Genomic DNA, 19,866 nt, shown 5'->3' with positions numbered 1-19,866 from the left:
CTACAGAGCAATTTCAGAGTTTCAAAGTACGCTTGAAGAACCCCGTGCAGTACCATATACCGCCACATTCCTGAATAAGCTCAATTAGAAAGAACGATTTTATGTTTGCAGAATGACTACACTAGTACTCACATATTTGGTCAAACTCATCTTTTGTATAGATCACTTTGTTCCATGTCCACTCAAGAACAAACCGTAAATTAGCAGCAGAACTTGGCTGCGCTTTAAAAAAAAGAAAACAAAAAAGAAATGAATCGACAATTGCAAACTAGAAAATACATAACATAAGAACAACGTAAGAAGCATTACCTTCAGATGCCCAATGTTTAATGCATCCAGTCAGAAGTTCTAAAGAACCTGTCTGGACAGCAGCTGACAATACCGCTTCTAACTGCTCCTCCTAAATGTAACCGACAAAATGAACTGAGAATCTTACATGCTTTCAATATCTGAACCAGCAACAGCAAGTGTTTGTTTCTAACTGTACACTCATTCAGACATCACAAAGTCCACTAGTACACACGCAGCTAATTCCACATTCCTTTTCTTAATTCTAGCCACAGGCTGGACTGCTTGTTGGTCTGAGAAACACGTTAAACTTTTCCTCTAACTTTTCAACTTACTGAAGGCTGATTCTAACATTTATTTGCATGCCTCTGCAGTATAGTCTCAGTTTACCGAGTTCCAATTAACTATGTCCGGTAACATCCTCTGCTAATACCCGTCACGCATTTTGCACGTAGAAGTTTGCCATCAGGAATGCGTGAAGGGGACAGAGCAAATACAACGGTGCAACGCTTGCACGGAAACAGTGAAGCTAAGGTCAAGCAGCTTCCTAGACTCTGAAGACATGAAGCAGTTCAGACACCCAAAACTTCAAGTTATCATTTTCTAAAATGACAGAAAAAGAAGTGAAACGTTTAAATTCTAATAGGTTTAAATTTTAGGCTGTTTGAATACTGTATTATAATGCAGTGGTAATTCTTACCAGCAAGGTAAGGACAATGCACAGCTATGCACAGACATGCAGTATTAAGTAGTAGCTTATTTCATTTTGTCTTGTGATACTTCTTTCAGGTGAAAAGATCCTTCATAAAATTTTACTTTTTTCTTTTTGTTTTTTTGTTTGTTTTGTTGGTTTTTCTAAAACAACTCAGTAGTTTGGACCTAAGAATACTATAACTTATGCTAACTCAAGTCAACACCTGCATTTCAGTGCAACTTGCGAATAACAGGAAAATCAGATTATCATGTCTTGTAGCCTCTACAGCCCTGTCAGACAAGACGGATGTATTTCCCCCTTGATTCCCTGATATGCACTCACCTGACTCAAACTGGATGGCTGGACATCAACTAGTCTTGGAGACAGCAAGCCAGCTACAAGACACCTGTTGTAGCTATCATGAATGGCTTCACTTATAGAAGGACCAGATTTCTTTAAAAAATTCAAGGTCTGAAACATCAATCAAAAACTACAGATTAAGACAGTAGCATTATTCAGTCATTAAGGTTCTGGATAATCACTAAGAGAAATAATATAAATATTCACTTAAACTGTCAGAAAGCTTGCATCGGTAATATGCTTTAGGTTAACTACCTGAAAAAGCAGTACTACGTAGAGTTAAAGACGGCAGCCAAACTAACTACTATGGTTTATAAAAAATATCCTGTAAAACAACTAGAGCGTTGCGATGGCTAACCTTTTAGGTATTTTCTAGCTTCTCTGTCAATACACAGACCTTTTTTTTTCCCTGAACACTGACACAAAATACATTCTATATAAGCTAAAGCTAGCACACAACTTTAAATCACGCTTTGGAAGACCCTTTCTGTGCTTGTTTCTGCAGAAGTTGATTTATGTTGGAAATACTTAGTGAGCTGAAATTTAATTCAAAATTATTTGTCACAAGCTGTGCAGTGGCTTGGAAGTTTTAATTCGGCCAAGTGTGGGAGAAAAAAAAAAAAAACATTTCTTCTCAAACAGTTAAGTAATATTTCATTTTCTCCATTCCGCCCTCCTTTTTCAAGTTAATCAGGCATCAAAACCCTAACTCAGGACTATGGAGGCAGTTCCACTGATGGGTAATGCAGAAGTAACAGCTTTCCCCAACGTCCACAACATTTTTGTTCTTGCTCCTACAGCAACGTTGTATTCCGCTCTAGACATTCAATCCCTCAGCGTGTTTCAACAGGAGACAGTGGTAGTTTTACAGTCCCAAGAGTGGACCTAAAATGTTACCATTTGCATAAAACTGGCAGGACACAATTGCCGTCATGCGTGTGGATGGGCAAGATGGGCATAAAATGGTCTCCGACACTGAAAGCAGTACAATAGAAAACATAGGAAAGGTTCATCTCTTGCCATTCTCAATAAAGATACAGTAAAAGATCACCTCCTTCTGGAAGCCGGTGCAAGTCATATGAACAACTCCAGAGTTCAGCAAGCACGTACCATCTGCAGAGACAATGAACGTTTGACAACCTTCCATACTCTCGCACTTAGGTTATGACCAGTTTACGTTTTGTAAATAGCAGTATCTGGAAAGCTGTAACTGAGTACCCATTTTCTTCATCAGATCACTTCCAAACTTATTTTTTTGAAAATAATTACTGCGTGTAGAAATTTTATCTCTAGTGCTATCGAGGTGCTCTGCTCTGAGCTTCAGTTCAACGACCATCACCACTTCACAGGCTACATTACAAAAGCACCAAACCCCCCAAACTCAGCAGACTGTCAGATATGTCACAGTATTAAACACCTTGTTAGTGCAACGTAATCAAGGGTTGGGCTTGTGGGGGTTTGGGGCTTTTTGGTTTGGGATGGGTTTGAGTGACAAACAATGAACAGGAGAACCAATAAATGGCATTTGACCTCACTTTAAGCTTATCACTATCAAAAGCAGTGAAATACCCACCAAAATTGTAGGAGCTTGGGTTAAAAAACTGCTCAGGTGGTGGATAAGAAGGAGGAACTCCCCGACTTAGACTCCGCTCGTGTACCAGAATATCCAAAATGGGGTTTGGAGAAGTCATGCTTATTACAGTATCCAGTGACCACAACGCAAAATAGGGGCAATCCTGAAGGAATTCTTCTGGCCTGAAAGCAAGCAAGTGCATAAGCTAAACACCGACTTTCAAATGATTTATTTGTAGGGATATTGAAAACAACTTAATAAAAATATACCTTAGTGAATCTGGCATTTGAGCATGATACCAGCGATTAATGTCAAATACACCCAAATAAGCAGATGCTTTTCCCTGACCATATGTATTCACTTGCCAGCTGAAGATTGATACACTGGTGTCAGGCGATATTACTGTAAAAGACAAGACATTGTTTCTTGTTTGTAGAAAATAACGCTATAGCTGATATTTTTAAAACACCACTTCCTATTTTGGCTTAATTCTGTTATATCACTCATGAAGCACAACACTCGCTAAGAATAACAAAAAGAATTTACGGAATAGCAAACATCTCTGTGACAGGTTTCAGTCATACTGCCCCTTCTTCTTGTATCACTTAGCAGGCACTATTAATTTCCAGACTGCACTCAATTACAGGTTTTACGAATAGCTCTTTTCCAGCACATTCAGAATGAACGAACACAATTATCACACAAAATAAATACAAAAACCCCAAACCCAACAAACGAGAAATTGGAATAAAGATTTTAACATAAAACATTCACAATGTTATACTCCAGTTCTCTCAGTAAGTGGAATGGTTTGTCTTCTCTGGGGAGAATGCATTCTCTAGATGTAAGCAAAGGATGTGGTATATCATTTACCCTAATAGAGTAAGGAAGAAGACGACAGTTCGTTTGGCAAAATGTTTCTCTGTTCTCTGCTGAATTCATCATTACATTTAGGGATCCCCACACACTTTACTATGTTTCATTGTGAACATCTGTGCCGCTTCCGTTTTGTAGCTGCTGCAAGTGCCTTTGAAGATATCAATTATTTTCATAATTCAGAAGACGGCTTCATTGCTAGCCTCAACCCACATCCAACAGCAGCTCATGTGTGCCTAGAACTTAACTTGAACAGATTCTGAATAAAAGCTAATTAGAAACCATCAGAGAAATTACAGGTATTTCTCCATGCCTCATGCTTCATAAAAAGGAGACAGAAAGGGGGGTTGTTGTTCTTATTTTGGTTGGGGGGGGGGGGGGGGGGGGACACACGTCGGGTGTGGTGGAGCAGTGGTGTGTGTTTGTTTTTAACAAGCTTTTAGGAGGCACTCTCCTCAGAAACGCGACACAAGTGGAGAAAATCCAAAGGTGTTTTTGTTAGATTTTGACACACTGTTGATAGAGGATGGCATCACAAAAGAGATGCAAGTTGCCGCTTCAGGACTAAGTCAAAGATGATAAACAGAAGTAGCCTAGAAAGATCATGCAAGTGTCGTCTTTGTAAACATCATACATAAGTACAGGCCAGTAAGAAGAGAAGGAAGGCGAATAATGCAGTCAGAACAAAGGGCCATGAAAGTTATCACTGCAGCAGGCTCAAAAATATGGTCAGAGCATAACTGAATTTGTAAACCCAGAGATGGACATTTAATTATTGCAAGATAATGAAAGACATCGTAAAAGTTTTAACTGAGTATATGGACAAGGAAAGCTATTGCTTTAAGAACTTGCAGGTGTAGGAACCTATTAGATTTAGAGAGGAAGAAATGGACAGGCAGATCATAGAATCATAGAGTTGGTGAGGTTGGAAAAGACCTTTATGTTCATTGAGCCCAACCCTAAACAGAACTGCCAAGTCCACCACCAAACCATGTCCCTAAGCGCCACATCTCCCTGTCTTTTAAATACCTCCAGGGAAGGTGACTCAACCCCGGGCAGCCTGTTCCAATGCTTCGTAACACATTCAGTGAGGAAATTTTTCCTAATATCCAACCTGAACCTCCCCAGGCGCAACTTGAGGCCATTTCCTCTCCTCCTATCACTTGCTACCTGGGAGAAGAGACCAACACCCACCTCGCTACAACCTCCTTTCAGGTACTTGTAGGGAACGGTAAGGTCTCCCCTCAGCCTCCTTCTCTCCAGGCTAAACAACCCCAGTTCCCTCAGCTGCCCCCATAAGACTTGTTCTCCAGACCCTTCCCCAGCTCTGTTGCCCTTCTTTGAATGCGCTCAATGTCTTTCTTGTAGCGAGGGGCCCAAAGCCAGGCAGCTTTCCAGCCACTCCCTCCCAAGCCTGTAGTGTTGCATGGGGTTCTTGTGACCCAAGAGCAGGACCTGGCACTTAGCCTTGATGAACCTCATACAGTTGGCCTTGGCCCATTGAGCCAGCCCGTCCAGATCCTTCCATAGAGCCTCTGTAGACCCTCAAGCAGATCAACACTCCCACCCAACTTGGTGTCATCTGCAAACTTACTGAGGGTGCACTCAATCCCCTCGTCCAGATCATTGACAGAGATATTAAACAGAACTGGCCCCAATACCGAGCCCTGGGGAACACCACTTGTGACCGGCCACCAGCTGGATGCAGATGCAGACATAGGTTTGAACAGGGAAAGAAAAATTCACGTAACATTCCTAAGCAATGGGGAGCATCATCTTATTGTTCAAAGATGACAGCTGGAGGAATAAAACGACTGACAAGCATCATGCAGGTGACCCCACCATACATCGCTATAGCACGTCAGCAAGCATAAAATACAACTTATTTTTTCCTTTAAAGAAGTCCCATATAACTTAAGCACCCATTTTTTCTTTTTAAATAAGCCCAACCAGCTAGTCTATAAGACTCACAGACTGGGGTACAGAACAGCATTCATTGCTTAGATTCCAAAACTATTTATTTTAGAATAACCAAACAGGGACATTAGAACAAACCTTCATTAACACTATCCTCTCTGTCAACATGGTTGCGAAATTTTTCTACGGTCTGACAGCTCAGTAGTTTGGTATTGCTGGTCTGCCCTCTCAAGGGAAAGACTCCACCCGTAAGATCTAAACTGTACCTTTCATCACAGTATTCCAGACCCTGGGGGAAAAATAAAAGGAGAGAGAAAAGGTCATTTTGAGATAAAAACATACATTATAGCTAAATATGAAAGAATGTGTATATGTATAATATAATATGCATATTGTCCTGTATATTTCCCATGAGCTTATTTCTGATGGCAAAGAGAAACTACATCTGACATGCAAGAGAATGAAGTGTCAAATAGTAACGGGCTTTGCACATTTTCAAAATTTAGCATTTCCCTAGCTAAAATTTCCTCTGAAGTATGCACAGTTCATTCTACTTTATCAAGTAACTTTGGAAATAACAGACATGTGCAGAGTAGATACGAAAAATCTAAACCATCTCTTTGAAAAACTAGCATGAAGCCTAAGTAAAGAATCCCATTTTTATTACAGAAGGAATAATCACCAAACACAGTTTATAATAAAAGATGTCCTGAACAGGTCCACCATGCCAAAAGACCCTTTCGTCGGATAAAGTACTACAACTCCATCAACCTCTTAGAGATGAATTTTAACTGCTAGAGATTTCAACTTTTATTCACCTATGAAGAGCCAGCTCCCCCCAAAGTTAGGGCTGAGGGGAAGGGAAAAAGATATCAAACAATTCCTGCCTAAGACAACTTCTGAAGCAAAACAGTGCATTTTAAATTCTCCACTGGGGCAAGCAAATCTAAGAAGTTAAGGAACTCCACTGCATGGAAGATGTTAAGTAATGACTTTATTGACCCGTAAAATCTGAAGACAGTTTTCAAATGAGATGCACTCGTCAGACTCTGATGTGGAAGTGGAGGCTGTATACTCTATCCACCTGCAAGCAATATGTAGGACAAATGTAAAGGTGCGCTTCATGACCATGGCTGGATGCACTAGATTTCAAGCTTTCCTTCAAGCTTCTGTGAACTCTCTTCAACGAACAAGGGTCAACAGTAGATTCCTCCTCCTTTACTCAAATTTGGCCTGGCAATTGGGAACAACTCTTAAATTTTCTGCCACGGAAGACGGACAAGAAACTTGACTCGGCCAGGCACGCAGGCAGACAGTCATGTAGTACTGACCAATCTGTGACTACAGGGAAGTATTCCGACACTCCAAGTGTCCTCTGTAGGAGACAGATCCTGTACTAATGCTTCTTTGGGGGTTTTTGGGGGGAGGTGGGAGTTGTCTGGGGGGTTTTTTGGCAGTAGGTGTTAGCAAGTCTTGGTATGAAGCTACATGTGTAAGTGGCTCATGTGGAAGCTAGCTGAAGAACCTGTCTTTTCTCCCCAGGGGATCCAGCTGTTTAGTTCTCTCTTCAACTACCTTGTGAGATCGGTTCCTGTTTCAACCTTGCACAACGCTCATCACAGGAACGCAGGAACAGCAGGGGAGTAAAGTATCTCAAATCCAGAGACTGGCGCCTGACACCTCTTAGAAGCCTGTGAATGTATTACTGGTTGCACTGTCTGTAGAGGGTTAAAAGTCTTACACTAACGACAGCACAGCTTTCTCAGGTCGCAAACGCAAACCACATTATTGAATCACTTTGTGTGCTTTTTTTAAAACTGGAATTTTTAGTAGACCCATTTTTCAAAGCTGCTGAAACATTTCAACCCTCTGAGGTGAAATCTGACACTCATCACACCTTATTCAGGAAAATAAGATGACCAAGACAAAGCATTGCCAAATAGTAAAAGGTCCCCCATTTTAACATTAAAGCGTTGAGACAGAACAAAGTAGCCACGTGAGGGATGGATGTCAACGACTGGATTTTCTTCCAAAGCAGCACACAGTACAAGGTATTGTCTTTGCCACTGCTAAGACTGTAGCTACAAGTAACTTTTAAAAGAGGATAAAGCAAAGCAGAAGTTCAAAAGTGAAACTGGAGAACGATTAAAGCATCTTTCTCCTATCGACCTGCCAAAGTGCTTACAGCACTACAAGAGATGCAGCAGTATAAAACATGCCCAAGAAGACTCAGCAAAAGATTGGGTTTTCAGTCACCTCTGAATTCTGATGGTAAAAATCACCCCTGACAACTTAACTGGTACTCACATAGACAAAATCACTATTTTCATCTTTTCACATACACGCACGCCTTACCTCATACATGACTTGTCCTGAGGCCAAGCGTTTTCTGTCACCAAATGCTAACTGCAACAGATGTAAACTCACAACGTCACCTTCACTGAAAAAGGTAGGAATTATGACATTTGATTACAAAGCTGCTTTATAGGCCTTGTTATCATTTTATTAGATCTAGACTGATGTTTTCTTGCTGAAAAGAAAAACACCACTTCCCAAACCATCAGATAACCGGTCACGTGTAGCCGCTGTAACACAAAGGAGGACATTTGGACACTAACAGCTTCAGGGGCAAATGCTAACCATACAATTTGAAAGCTTTAATATGTTGTATGGACTACAAATTGTTGCTTTAAAGTCAAACTTAAAAAGACTGCCACTCTATGAACAGCTGAGCTGATTAAATAGCTTGCTGATGCTGAAAGAGGGAGATCTTTCTCCCCTTCCCTTCCCACCAAAGTTCCAGCCCCTCTCTTGCATACACACACTGCACCCTTCCACATACTGATTTGGGCCATTAGCCCAGCAGGAAACCATTGACTTTGCTGCTGAACAGTGATCGGTCTCTGCCAGGTGAGCTGACCTGGCTGACAAAGGCTCCAAAGACCGTGGAAGTTGGCACAAGGTAATCCGCAATACTGTCACCTCCCTCCTTTAGGGGCAGCCGGCTGTTATATTGGCACGTTTAGCGCTCGAGATCTGCAGCCGCAACTACTTTTAATGGTATTTTAATACCATGGTGCGAGTACCAAACAAACCGTGAAGCAGTCCTCAAGAAACAAAGGAAATCATTTAAGAATGCAAGCACGAAAACATAGCCACTGTTGCTTTGCCTTCTTTCAGAAGGTAGGCACTAGTAGGTCCCTCTTCACATCCGCTAAATCCTGTAAAAATTGCATTGTAAGCTTAACACCTTCCATACCTGAGAGAATCTCCTGCACAGCTACATAAACAAAACAAATATACATGTATCAACTGTATGTGAACAAAGATACAAAAAAATTTAAATGCATTCAGTGGCTTATAGTAACTTTTTATTCACCTTTCTTGTGTAGACTGAACAGCCCACAAGTAGCAACAATTGCGAGGATCATTCTCAGGCTCCTGAAAAGTAACAGCATAGACAGGAATCCTTCCTCCTTCAAGCTGAGAGTGGTGCCTACGTGTTTGGGGAAAAAAAAAAAAAGAAAGAAAAAATGAAAAAAAAAAAAAGGAAAAGGGGAAAAGAGAGGAAAAAAAAAACCAAAACGGTGAGCCTACGATGGGCCCTAACTGTTTGTAGAAGGGTAGAAGCATCTTCTGAGAAAAGAGCTTATCCTTCCATGCTTATCCTCAAAGTACAGAAGGTCATACTTCCATCTCAGACAAGTGAGTCAGGGAAGCGACTACTTTTTATGCAACAGTCAAGAGCTGACGAAATTACTGTCCATCAAATGCAATAACCTGGGTGTATATCCTCCTCTGCCTGGGGAGGAAGAACATAAATGATTACTTCAGCTGCCAGGCAAAAGATTGTTCCTCCTGTTCCAGCCGACTTCAATATTGAACTTAAAATGCAGCCTATCTTCTGAACAAATTTAAGACAGTGCCGAACACAAGTACTTTCTCATTTCTTTACTCCGATGCTATGTAAAGCATTTTTCCTCCAGACTTCTGAACCTTACGTGTACCTTCACAATCTATTCTTGCCACCCAATTAGTCCTCCACTGGCTATTTATGCATCCAACAGTTTCTGGAGAGTCACTGCAGGTTTGCTTAAGCCAATCCCTACCTGAATTTGGTCACATATTTCACGTGTGATTGCCCTTCGGCAGATATAAAATCGTCTCTTAATTTTTCTATTGCTTATAGATTTACATGCCCCTTATCCTCATCTCCAAGTGTTCCAAGCAAATTTTCATTCACACGCAACGTTGCCTCGGAGTGGGTCAGTCCCCTATTTTGGACAAGGCTGACATGTAGGAAAGAATATCTTTTCAGGCACAGATCAGCTACTGATTTTTCATGTCTCACTAGTTTCATCCTGGACACTTTAAAGAATATTATCACCAAAACCACATTATTAACATACTTCAGCTTCTCAATGTATGCTCTAATTGCAGTAACTGGTTCTGAAAAATCATTCCTAAAATCTGGTTCATCAAAATACACACATTTCCTGGCTTCCCTGAACGCTACTGATCGGACAAAGCATCTTATAAAAATCAGCTCTATCGCATCCTAAACTGCTTGACGTAACCCAAAGAAACATGCTTTCCACAATCCCTCGAGCCACAGGCACAAGAAGGAAAAGAATCCTACTCCACTGGGGAGAAGGAGGTCCACTTAATCCATGTATGACTTTTAATAATTATTTTGGAAGAGGATTTCTAAACATTCCAAGATTATACCCAAAATTTCAGTCCCTGAAAAGGTTCTCTTTAATGAACGGGCTTCCGTAAGCAAACAATTGAGACCCCTGCACCTCCAGGTGTGGCCAGGTGTAAAGGCCTACTTACTCCCTCTTCAAAGTTTTCATATTCCACAGTGACAGGTAGCCATCTGAAAAACCCACAACGAGCTGATTGCTTCTGCTTATGTAGCACAGGGTCGATATTGCTGTTCCTGAAGGATTTTGTAGTTGAAAGCAGAGATGTCTCCCTTCTCTGGTCACAGTTTCTCTTCTTTGTGGAACTTCAGCAGGAATTCTAGTGACAACTTCTAGATCTACACACACAAAACCACGCCATGAATTAATGTGTTAGGCCATTTAGGCTGCATTTTGAACACTGACGTGACAACACGTCTCATCCAATTCTACCTTCCCAGGCAAAATACCCATTTATGCAACGCCTTCTTTTGTATGTTTCCAAAGAACAGAAGAACTCTCTGATCGGACAGGTATTCTCACTCGTATTTTAAAACCAGGTAAAAGCGTAACCTTCGTAGACAAATTCTTCCTGAACTCTATAAATCACGCGTTTGGGCCTCATGATGAAGCTGTCTGGAGCGACACCAACTCCTGAAGCCACTCTTGTAATAGCCAAAACAGCGTATGCAATCCGAATATGCAAATTAGAGATTTCAGTCATCCAAATGCACGATTTTTGACAAGTCGGATTTATTTTAACAAGCAAGCCTAAAATTTGCCCCAAGTCAATTAACAGCAGCAGAAGAACATTCCCAAGAAATAGGGCGCCTCTGACACAACTTCCTCTCAGGCAGCTGCACTGACTCGCGTGGTAAAATTCCTACACCTCACTGGCAAGAATCATAGTGACATACGGATCTTGGTGGCAGGGGGGCATTTATAACTTTAGAAGGAGTATTAAGTCACTCCCATTTTTAATCAGGTCAGGAGTATACCACGTCAAACCACCATCTGTAATCAGCAGTCAGAAATGCCTGCACACTAGTCTCTTCCAAGTGGGATGCATATTGTTTATACACAAGTTTTCTTACTCTCAAATTCAAGTTTAAAAACTGCAAGCTTACCCAATGCTTGTATTTCATTCTGATTGCAAGAGAAATCCAAACAAAGGTCCACCAGAAGTAGATGACCAACATCTGTAGCCACTGCTGCCACTCCAAAGAGCCATCGCAGACTCTGATGTAGGTGCCGAGTGCTCACGCTGGCTCCTCCGTGATTCGTTATGGGTTCTATAGCAGTTACCTACAGGAAAACTGCAAGCTAGCATTTAAGCTGTTTGACAAGCTAAACAGAAATCATTCAAAAGTGAAGCCGGAATTAGCACATCAGAAACAACAAAGTAAATACAGGACCATAAGACTTAAAACCAAAGCATTGTTTCCAGTTATATCAAGAAAAAAACAATATAGTGAATCTTGATGTTCTATTAACTTGCACTGATTCTTGTTTACATTAAGATAATGAGACCAGGGGACATTACATCATTGGAGTTCCTGGGTTATAGAAGACAGAAAAAATTAGTAACATTCCACCAGTCTCTCCCATCTACACAAACACAATATTCAATAAGCAGAGATTCAAGGACTGCAGGTTGAAAGTCAATCTTTCAACAGTCTGCCAGGTAACTCCCTAACGGCTCTTTTTTCCTATCCTAAGTCAACATAAAAATCTGTTCTGCTCTAAAGCCACCTGCTTGCTAGTCTGAGATTCAGGGGAATGTGTCTAAGTCATTTACAGCACAACTATGGAAGTTTCAGATATTTTAAAGACGGTATTTCTAACATATATAGAAATCAAGCATTTAGGAAATGTACGTTACAGACACTGGGAACGGCGGGAGCTTTTTTTCTTTTTCACTCTGGCCAAAAAAAGATAGTTCTCAATGCCTTTTTGTGGCAGTGGAGAATTAGGTAACTATGTGCTCTACCATAAACCCAGAAAACTTGTTTTACGATCAGTAAGCTCAAAAGATAACGGTACCGTTAAGCCCAAGAGTTTGCACCAAGGCTCTCTTGACTGGATACTCTGAAGTGACAGGATGCACTAATGCAAGACAGAAAAAATACCGCCTACAAAGAGACGCTCCAAAGCTTCTCCTGAAACAGGATTATGCAGCACCTGACAACGCAAAAGCTTCTCTCCTCCGATTAAAGTGTACGTACCCTTCCTGGAAGAACAACTGCTTTAACCACTCTCGATATTCCAAGGTCGTACAGACAGAGAACACTTCCCTCTGCTTCTTCCAACCCAACCAGCAGTCCCGTTCTCTTCTGCCAGGAAAAGTCCTTTACCACAAGAATGGTGGGAGGCTGTTTATTTACTCCACGGAAACGGTAAGCAGAGCGCCGTTCTCCCGTCACAGAGTTCACTACCTCCAGTTGAGGACCACACGCCAACCATGCCAAACCATTTCTCCCTGTAAGAGAAAAGAAAGCTGACTAAAGCAAATTTCCAATACAAGATTGAAAACAACTGAAAAATCACAGCCACTGCCCCTTTCCTTCAATAAAAGTACCCAAAAGGGAAGACCGACTTACCTAGTTGTGGTCAATTATTTAAAATCACCCATGGAAATCCTCCATCACTACCTCTTAATATTAACAACCTTATTATTTTGCATTTCTACTTGTCATTCCCGCACTGAAGGATTTTGACTGTTTGGGATGAAGATGACAACATATTGATCTAGAGTCTTCATCCCATATTCGGCTTGTTTTGGCTAGAGATCGTCTAAATACATACGGGAATATGAGTCTTAAAGCATACTTCAAAGATAACAAATCTAAACCAATTCATTTCTAGTTTATTCATTTACTTGACACACGCCTACGTGGGGCAGGGATTTGGACGGCAGCAAGAAATTATCGTAAAATGGGCACCGCGTGAGTAAATCTAATCTTTTACACGGGCTGATGACAGAAAGAATTTAACACATTTTGTTTCACTGAACAAACTCGGAGGAAGTATTAACTCAATTACTGCACTTTCAGTCAGGTAGATGCATTCTACCTGGTCTAACAGAAGCCTAGACAACCAGATAGGCACCCAGCTAGCTCTACTTGCGGATCACCTAGAAAGTCAACTACCTAATCTGCTTAGCCACTTTCAGCAACTCTCCCTGGGTACTCATCTGCACCCTATTAAATACGTTGGAAATATGGCTGCAGCGCTTAACAGTGTTATCCTCTTCCTTTGCTGTTTGTGTTCAGACTAGGAAAAGAAAAAGCTGGGGGGGGGGGTGCCTCTGTAACGCTGTAGAAGAACTAGTTCGGCATGTGGTGCTATGATGGTCATAGAGCTTGAGCTGGTACAAATAAATAGGGCCCAAAACAACACTATTACTGTTTTGAAAACTGCCTTTTATTTAATTAAAAATTGAGTGACCACGACATTGAGGAAGGCCCGCTGACTCAGCATGCTTAAGTAAATTATTTTAATAGCACAAGATTGGTGAAGGTTGCTGTAATTTCAAAGTTTAACTATACTAAGGTTTTCATATTAGCATTTTTAATTGTTAAAACATCCTTCCTGTTCTCTCGAAACCTGATGCATCTTAACAGCACCAGCCTGACACAGTCGATACTGTGACCCTGTGCTTCGGGTAACCTCCAGGCAATAACAACTTCAGACCAAGACCAAATTTAAAGGAGAATGCTCACCTCCAGAAAACTTCCCGCTCAGCACAGAACCTAGGGTTATCTCATCTTGCCCAAGTGCCTGAGTAGTCACCTCTGGAAACTGCAGCAGACTGCTCGTTACCTGAGCCGATAGGTCTCGCATTCTTCACTGTAAATAAAGAAAAAAATGCAAAAATAGACTCATGTCAGCCATAACTGTTTTTGAGATTGACAGAAGTTTCATCAGTATGCCGCAAATAATCTCCTATACAGCTCCTGTAGCTCTTTTCCTTAAAAAAATGGCACTCGGGACAGTTTTTGATCTCACAGCAGAGCAAAAGGAGAATCCTTTTACTTTTCTAATGCCTATGAGATCACCAACAAAAAGTGACACAGGGGTATTGATAAGGTAAATAACAGGGAAAAAAACCAATACACCGAGTTCAAGTCTACTCAGACATGTAAGTCTGTAGTAAGATGCGATCCGAGAAAAAGCGTATTTCAATTAGCGCTGCAGTAAGAGGTATGAGTTTCCATTTGCCCTTGCTCTTGATTTTGTACTTCATTATTTATGGCCAATTGTCTTCTAGTAGATTTCAGGCATCATTTGTGTCTTGTTCACTTTTTGTGTGTTTATTTTGAACTTTAAGGAATACTAAGTTCTTAACTACCTTCACTCTCAAACTCTTCCAGAAAATGTACTGTTGATGTTTCCACATGACAAGCAATACAGACTTTCATACCTCATCAGTTGGAAAGTAGTTTTCCATACACTTATCACCTGAACATAACACAGCACCTTACAACACGGATTCTTTTCTACACTTAAATCCCCATATTCCTTATTCCAGTCCTTTCCTTCCTATTGCCAGTCCTTATCACATCTCTGTGGTATTTTACAAGAACTTTGAGGCCTTCCAGTTTCCACACCTCTATCGGTGCTCCACAGACAGTTCACATTTCACTATGTCAAGATAGATAGATTTTTGGGGAGGAAAACTTAAAAGCTCAAGTGACTTACAAGATTGAATAGGTGGCTAAGTAAGAGATATTCCACACACATGGAAATACAAACTACTTTAGCTCACTACGTTTTGCAAGTTCTATGGGTTATTGAAAAAGCCTCCGGAAGACAAGACAGGTTCGAGTATCTCTTCAAATAGCACTGCTTTCTCCACGGAGTCTCAGAAGGAAGATATTCTACGTAGCTCACTATTCCTGGGCGTTACACATGCTGACCAACTCGGGCATCAAACAGAACCCTTACCCTATGCCACAAACCAGTACAGCCAGCCACTTCAATGGGCACACAAAGCCTATTGCATTAACTGTAGCCCACATGTTCTCCTGCAAACAAAGTTTTATGGTTGCTTCTTCCAGCATGCACTAATAACCTATTTTCCTTATGGCATAGGAGGTTACAGCTAGTTCTGAAGACCAGACTCTGGGAGCGACACAAAGTTATTAAAGGGAAACATTTATAAATAATACCATTTATACAAGTTGTACTTCTGTGGAGAAAGGTTACGCTCTAAAGCCTGGGCGTTGGAAGCTACTATATTTCAGGTCACAAGCGCTCTATCTGAGAACATGTTCCAGTACCTTCTGCCAGCATGAAAACAACGAGTGTGTGAAACACAGGCAGTGTAAGCCAGGGTCCCGCACTAAGCGCAAGTCAACCTTTGGAAAAAAAGGTTGCCGATGGCAAAGCCAGTATTGCAGGACGCTGCTGCTGCAGCCAGCCAGCCTGACCACCCTGCCAGCATTCACAACTAGCACAGGTCAAGTCCCAAGTGGGACAACTCATTTGCAGTAGTTTTCTCGCGTTTGCTTTTTGGTACTTGTCATCCTTTCACAGTGACAGCGGGATGAACTTTTGCACTGCATCCAGGGGCTCCAGAGAGTAAAAAGCCCCACAATTTGACCAGCCTTCCAGCTCAGTTTAATTGTAATGATTTAATCAACATGTTTTATGACTAACCCATAATACCAAACACAAATACAGATCTATTGGGTTGGTCAATAGCATCCTTCAAAGGCCTTCAACGTCCAACTCTTTTGATAGGTGCCTTCAGCAATACCGTGATGCTGAATAAGAAAGGAGGAATGACCAGAGAAGATTATCACGAGAAGAAATTTCACAAGAGTCACCCTGCGTCACCCTGCCTTTGCCACTGCCTACCTGGACAGGCCAAGAGCACAGAACGTTACGTGGCCAAATTGCACATCAAATTTTAAGATACTCTACTGGGGAGAGTTGAGTTTAAAAACAAACCACTCACCACCCCAAACTCCCCACCAAATCAGAAAGAATTCTTCTCTGGTGGAAAGCTCACACCTTGACACAGTGTACTCCTGCCTACAGCACACATCAAATGTGCTTATCAGTCCCATACCACCGCTAAGAACCATCAAATACGTAACACTCCAACGCCCGGACCATTCATGGAACTTTAAATTTAATTCCGCTGCAGTTATTAACTGCGTATAAAAGCACGTGAAAACGCTAGACCATCAGCCATGCCCAGGTTTCCTCCAGCACGCCAATGGGCATTTGAAACATTTTGTTCCTAGACATCTGGCTTGGCAATATGGAACTAGGAAGATAAACTCCATAATAAAGCCTGAACCGTATATACAGTGACCTGGCTATTAAGATGTTTTACTTGCATCATTCTGCTAAGTTAAACCAAGGATTACTGGCAAATCCACACAGTGGGAAAATAGTTAGATAGAACTAGGTTAAAGGCATGAAGCCTCTCCTTTAAGAGAGATATCCAACACTAACTGCATTTCTGCTCTCTTTGAAAACAACAACTACGATCACATTCCTCCTTCTGTCTGGTAGAAAACAGATCAGTGTAAAACGCCACAGGCCTGCTCCATGTTCAGGAGGAAGCCAGAATCCAACCTCCCAGCTGTATCCTACACCAAAGTGGTCTGTGTACAAGTTGCCAAAATTACCATTCTTCTTCACCCTTGCTACTTATGACCTCTAAACCTCATGAACTGTTTCCAAAGAAAGGAACATGCCACAAGTCATAGACTGATGACAGATTTCTGGATTAAAAATCCCCAGGAAAAAAAAAAAAAAAATTGAGAAATTACATGTTCAAGCGGAATCACATACAGCCAAGTCAGAGTTCTGCGATGTCAGTTCTGACCGACGGTAGTACAGGAAAATCAAAGGCCAACAATGTTACAGGCTTACTGAAGAAAAAGCTAAAAATACGCTCAGTCGCAGCTGAAGATACGGTTTCACAAAACACGTTGCCTTCACTGCCGCCAGAAGAGAGGCCTTGCTGCCGCCTCCCATCTCTCCATCTGCTCCTTTGTTCTACTGCTGTATTCCTGTGGCCTACCTTGCACTGACTTGAGCACTTTTTAGAGCACTTTACGAGCCAGGTTAACTGCCTAAGCAGACGGGAAACGAACCCAGAAAAGTAGATAGTTTTCCACCAGCTTAGAGAGTTAAACTGGCTTGCAGAGAGAACTAGCAAGCATGAAAGCTGGCACAAGGAAGGAGGCAGGACAGTGCATTGGGAAGAAGGAGAGGGAATTCGTCCGTCTCGATTTTGTGGCAGTAAGCCGTTATGCTAGCTCATACACGTGTGAAACTACACACGCAGTTTGCAAGGAGAGCTAAAGAACCCTTTCCTTTTAGAAAGGACACCACCCGAGACACAGTCAGTCAACTTTTAACTCCCTCGTGCACGTAGAGACTCACTGTCTCACTGAGAAAGGCTGCAGCTGACAGGCGTCATTCTTTCATTCAGCCAGATGTGGAAGCTAAAGCGATTTCAGGGAAGTGCTACCTGGTGATCCGAGAACGGACAACAGTGTGCGACACGATTCAGGTCACATTTTCCAAGGAAACAGGACAAAGAGTGGGAAGAAGCCAAAGAAGAAGAAATGGAAGAAAAACTAAGTTCTTTTGAGAAAAACAGCATCCACTTTGTTGAATAACAGGTAAAGATGACAGTGACAGAATCTTCTGAATTACTATTAATGACTGGTTCAATGACATTTTCCCCAGAAAAGCAGGAGGCAACTCACAAGCGCTGGAGGAGCAGTAGATGGAAAGGACACTTTCTGCACCTTAGTAGTCGGGTTCAGTGAATTTGCACTTTGTCATATTTTACTCCTGCCGAAAGAGGATTTAGTGAGTGAGTTAGCAGGTGATTTTGTGAGTACCACCGGGTCATTTCTTTCCCACTTAGGCGGAAACACCCCCCCGCCCCGGTGCTTTAGGCAACAACCCTACATTTACTCCAAAGCCTAAGTTCTAGTCTAAAAAGCCACTAGCATAACAGAGACGGTCTGTATCGGAACTCCACAACCAGGCTTATTTCGCTCAAGTGCAGCCTACAGATTCTCTTGCAGAGTTTGTGCGGATGCTCCACAAGCCCAAATCTACAGCAGAAGGCGAGAAGAAGGAAGAATTTCAGCTCTCTATCCCAACAACCCCCAACAGCTAAGACCATAGATTTGACTTCCCTTCAAATGAAAACACAAACAAAACCAACACAGCTCAGAATTTGACACTGGGGCCAGTTTACCCAGCCACCTCCTACGGTTATTCTCTAACACGACCATACTTTCATTCAAGAGTCGCAGCCCCTGTCTAACGTGGCTAAGCTAGCAAAAGTTCCTAAAGTCCCTTCTGAACTTACGCTCTTTTTACATTGCTTGGCGTACCTGGACAGACAGACATAGGTGCTAAGTGTCTCAGTACAGAACACCCACGCAGCCTTCCTAAGAGAGGGAGACAGCAGCTGACATTTCCAGCATACCACACCGGTGTGCCATCGCACCGGTGCTTGCCCCTCCCAGCACAAATTCTAGAATCACAGAATCACAAGGAAGAGAACTTCCAGAAGTTCTCTTCTGGAAGAAGACGGCCTTCCAGAATCACTGGAGGTCATCTGGTCCAACCCCCTGCTCAGGCAGGGTCACCTAGAGCAGCCTGCCCAGCACCACGTCCAGACGGCTTCTGAGTATCCAGCTCTGAAACGTACTTGGACAAACAGCAACCTGACAAGCTGAACCGCAAAAACGTTGGCAACACGTGCAACAGGCCCAGGCTTTCGGTGACTCTCTCCTACCAATTTAAGTATTCTCTCCCCCACACAGGTGAAAAAATACCACACCAGCAAAGGCTTGTCACCATTACTTCTCTACAACTATATCCAACAGCTTGCTAGGGAGAAGACACAAAACTAATAGAAGCCCGATTAAGTTCATTTCACCTTCTTAAAAAAGCAAACCCCAGGCAAATCAATGCAGGAAAACGAGCTGATGCAGTAAGTGGATGAGGAGCTGTCCTCAGCAGAACAGGATACAGTCCTGTGTGCCCAAACACCTGTGACAGCTGCCAGCCAAGACTGATACCATCATCCAGACCGATGGGCCTAAGGCGGCACTTGAACTACCACGTTTAGCCGTACACCCTACACGGGGTTCAGCATTCCCGACAGAATTCAGCCCCTGAATTTCCCCTAGTTTTACCAAAGACGATCAGCAAGCAATTGCTAGAGCTGAAAGACTGACTCCACGCTTCCTTCTATTGGCAGATGCTCCAGACCTCGAGTCAGGAAGAAATCAAGCACTTTTGTTTAAGTCAGCAACTTTGCTGCGTGATGCATGCTTCATGCAAAAATCAAGAGACCCCCCACAAAACGCGCTGGATTCCTGTAAAGCTCTGCTCTCCCCATTAAACCCAGCCCTCTTCCCGTGATCAATCGCCGCTCTATGCAGAGAGCCAATTTCCCAGCTCCTCTGTTTGGCAGTTAC

General features: G+C 42.2%; 1 protein-coding gene across 1 annotated transcript in view; it reads right to left on the bottom strand.

The window, feature by feature from the left end:
* LOC128150339 (protein ELYS-like) overlaps positions 1–18,216 on the bottom strand; it is a 39,360-nt gene extending 21,144 nt beyond the window's left edge. Inside the window, exons 1-14 of the mRNA XM_052806456.1 lie at positions 18,130–18,216; positions 14,116–14,242; positions 12,619–12,872; positions 11,521–11,698; positions 10,545–10,752; positions 9,088–9,204; positions 8,064–8,148; positions 5,847–5,997; positions 3,185–3,317; positions 2,916–3,097; positions 2,394–2,455; positions 1,325–1,453; positions 310–400; positions 133–222 (exon numbers count right to left, since the gene is read on the bottom strand). Coding sequence (XP_052662416.1) covers positions 133–222; positions 310–400; positions 1,325–1,453; positions 2,394–2,455; positions 2,916–3,097; positions 3,185–3,317; positions 5,847–5,997; positions 8,064–8,148; positions 9,088–9,204; positions 10,545–10,752; positions 11,521–11,698; positions 12,619–12,872; positions 14,116–14,236 — 1,801 coding nt within the window. The 5' untranslated portion in view covers positions 14,237–14,242; positions 18,130–18,216. The remainder of the gene's footprint in view (positions 1–132; positions 223–309; positions 401–1,324; positions 1,454–2,393; positions 2,456–2,915; positions 3,098–3,184; positions 3,318–5,846; positions 5,998–8,063; positions 8,149–9,087; positions 9,205–10,544; positions 10,753–11,520; positions 11,699–12,618; positions 12,873–14,115; positions 14,243–18,129) is intronic.
* Between the last annotated feature and the right edge of the window lie 1,650 nt (positions 18,217–19,866).

This window comes from Harpia harpyja, chromosome 13 (genome assembly GCF_026419915.1).
Source record: "Harpia harpyja isolate bHarHar1 chromosome 13, bHarHar1 primary haplotype, whole genome shotgun sequence".
Classification (NCBI taxonomy): domain Eukaryota; kingdom Metazoa; phylum Chordata; class Aves; order Accipitriformes; family Accipitridae; genus Harpia; species Harpia harpyja.
Note: the sequence above shows the minus strand (reverse complement) of the source record. Positions and strands in the feature narration are given on the sequence as shown.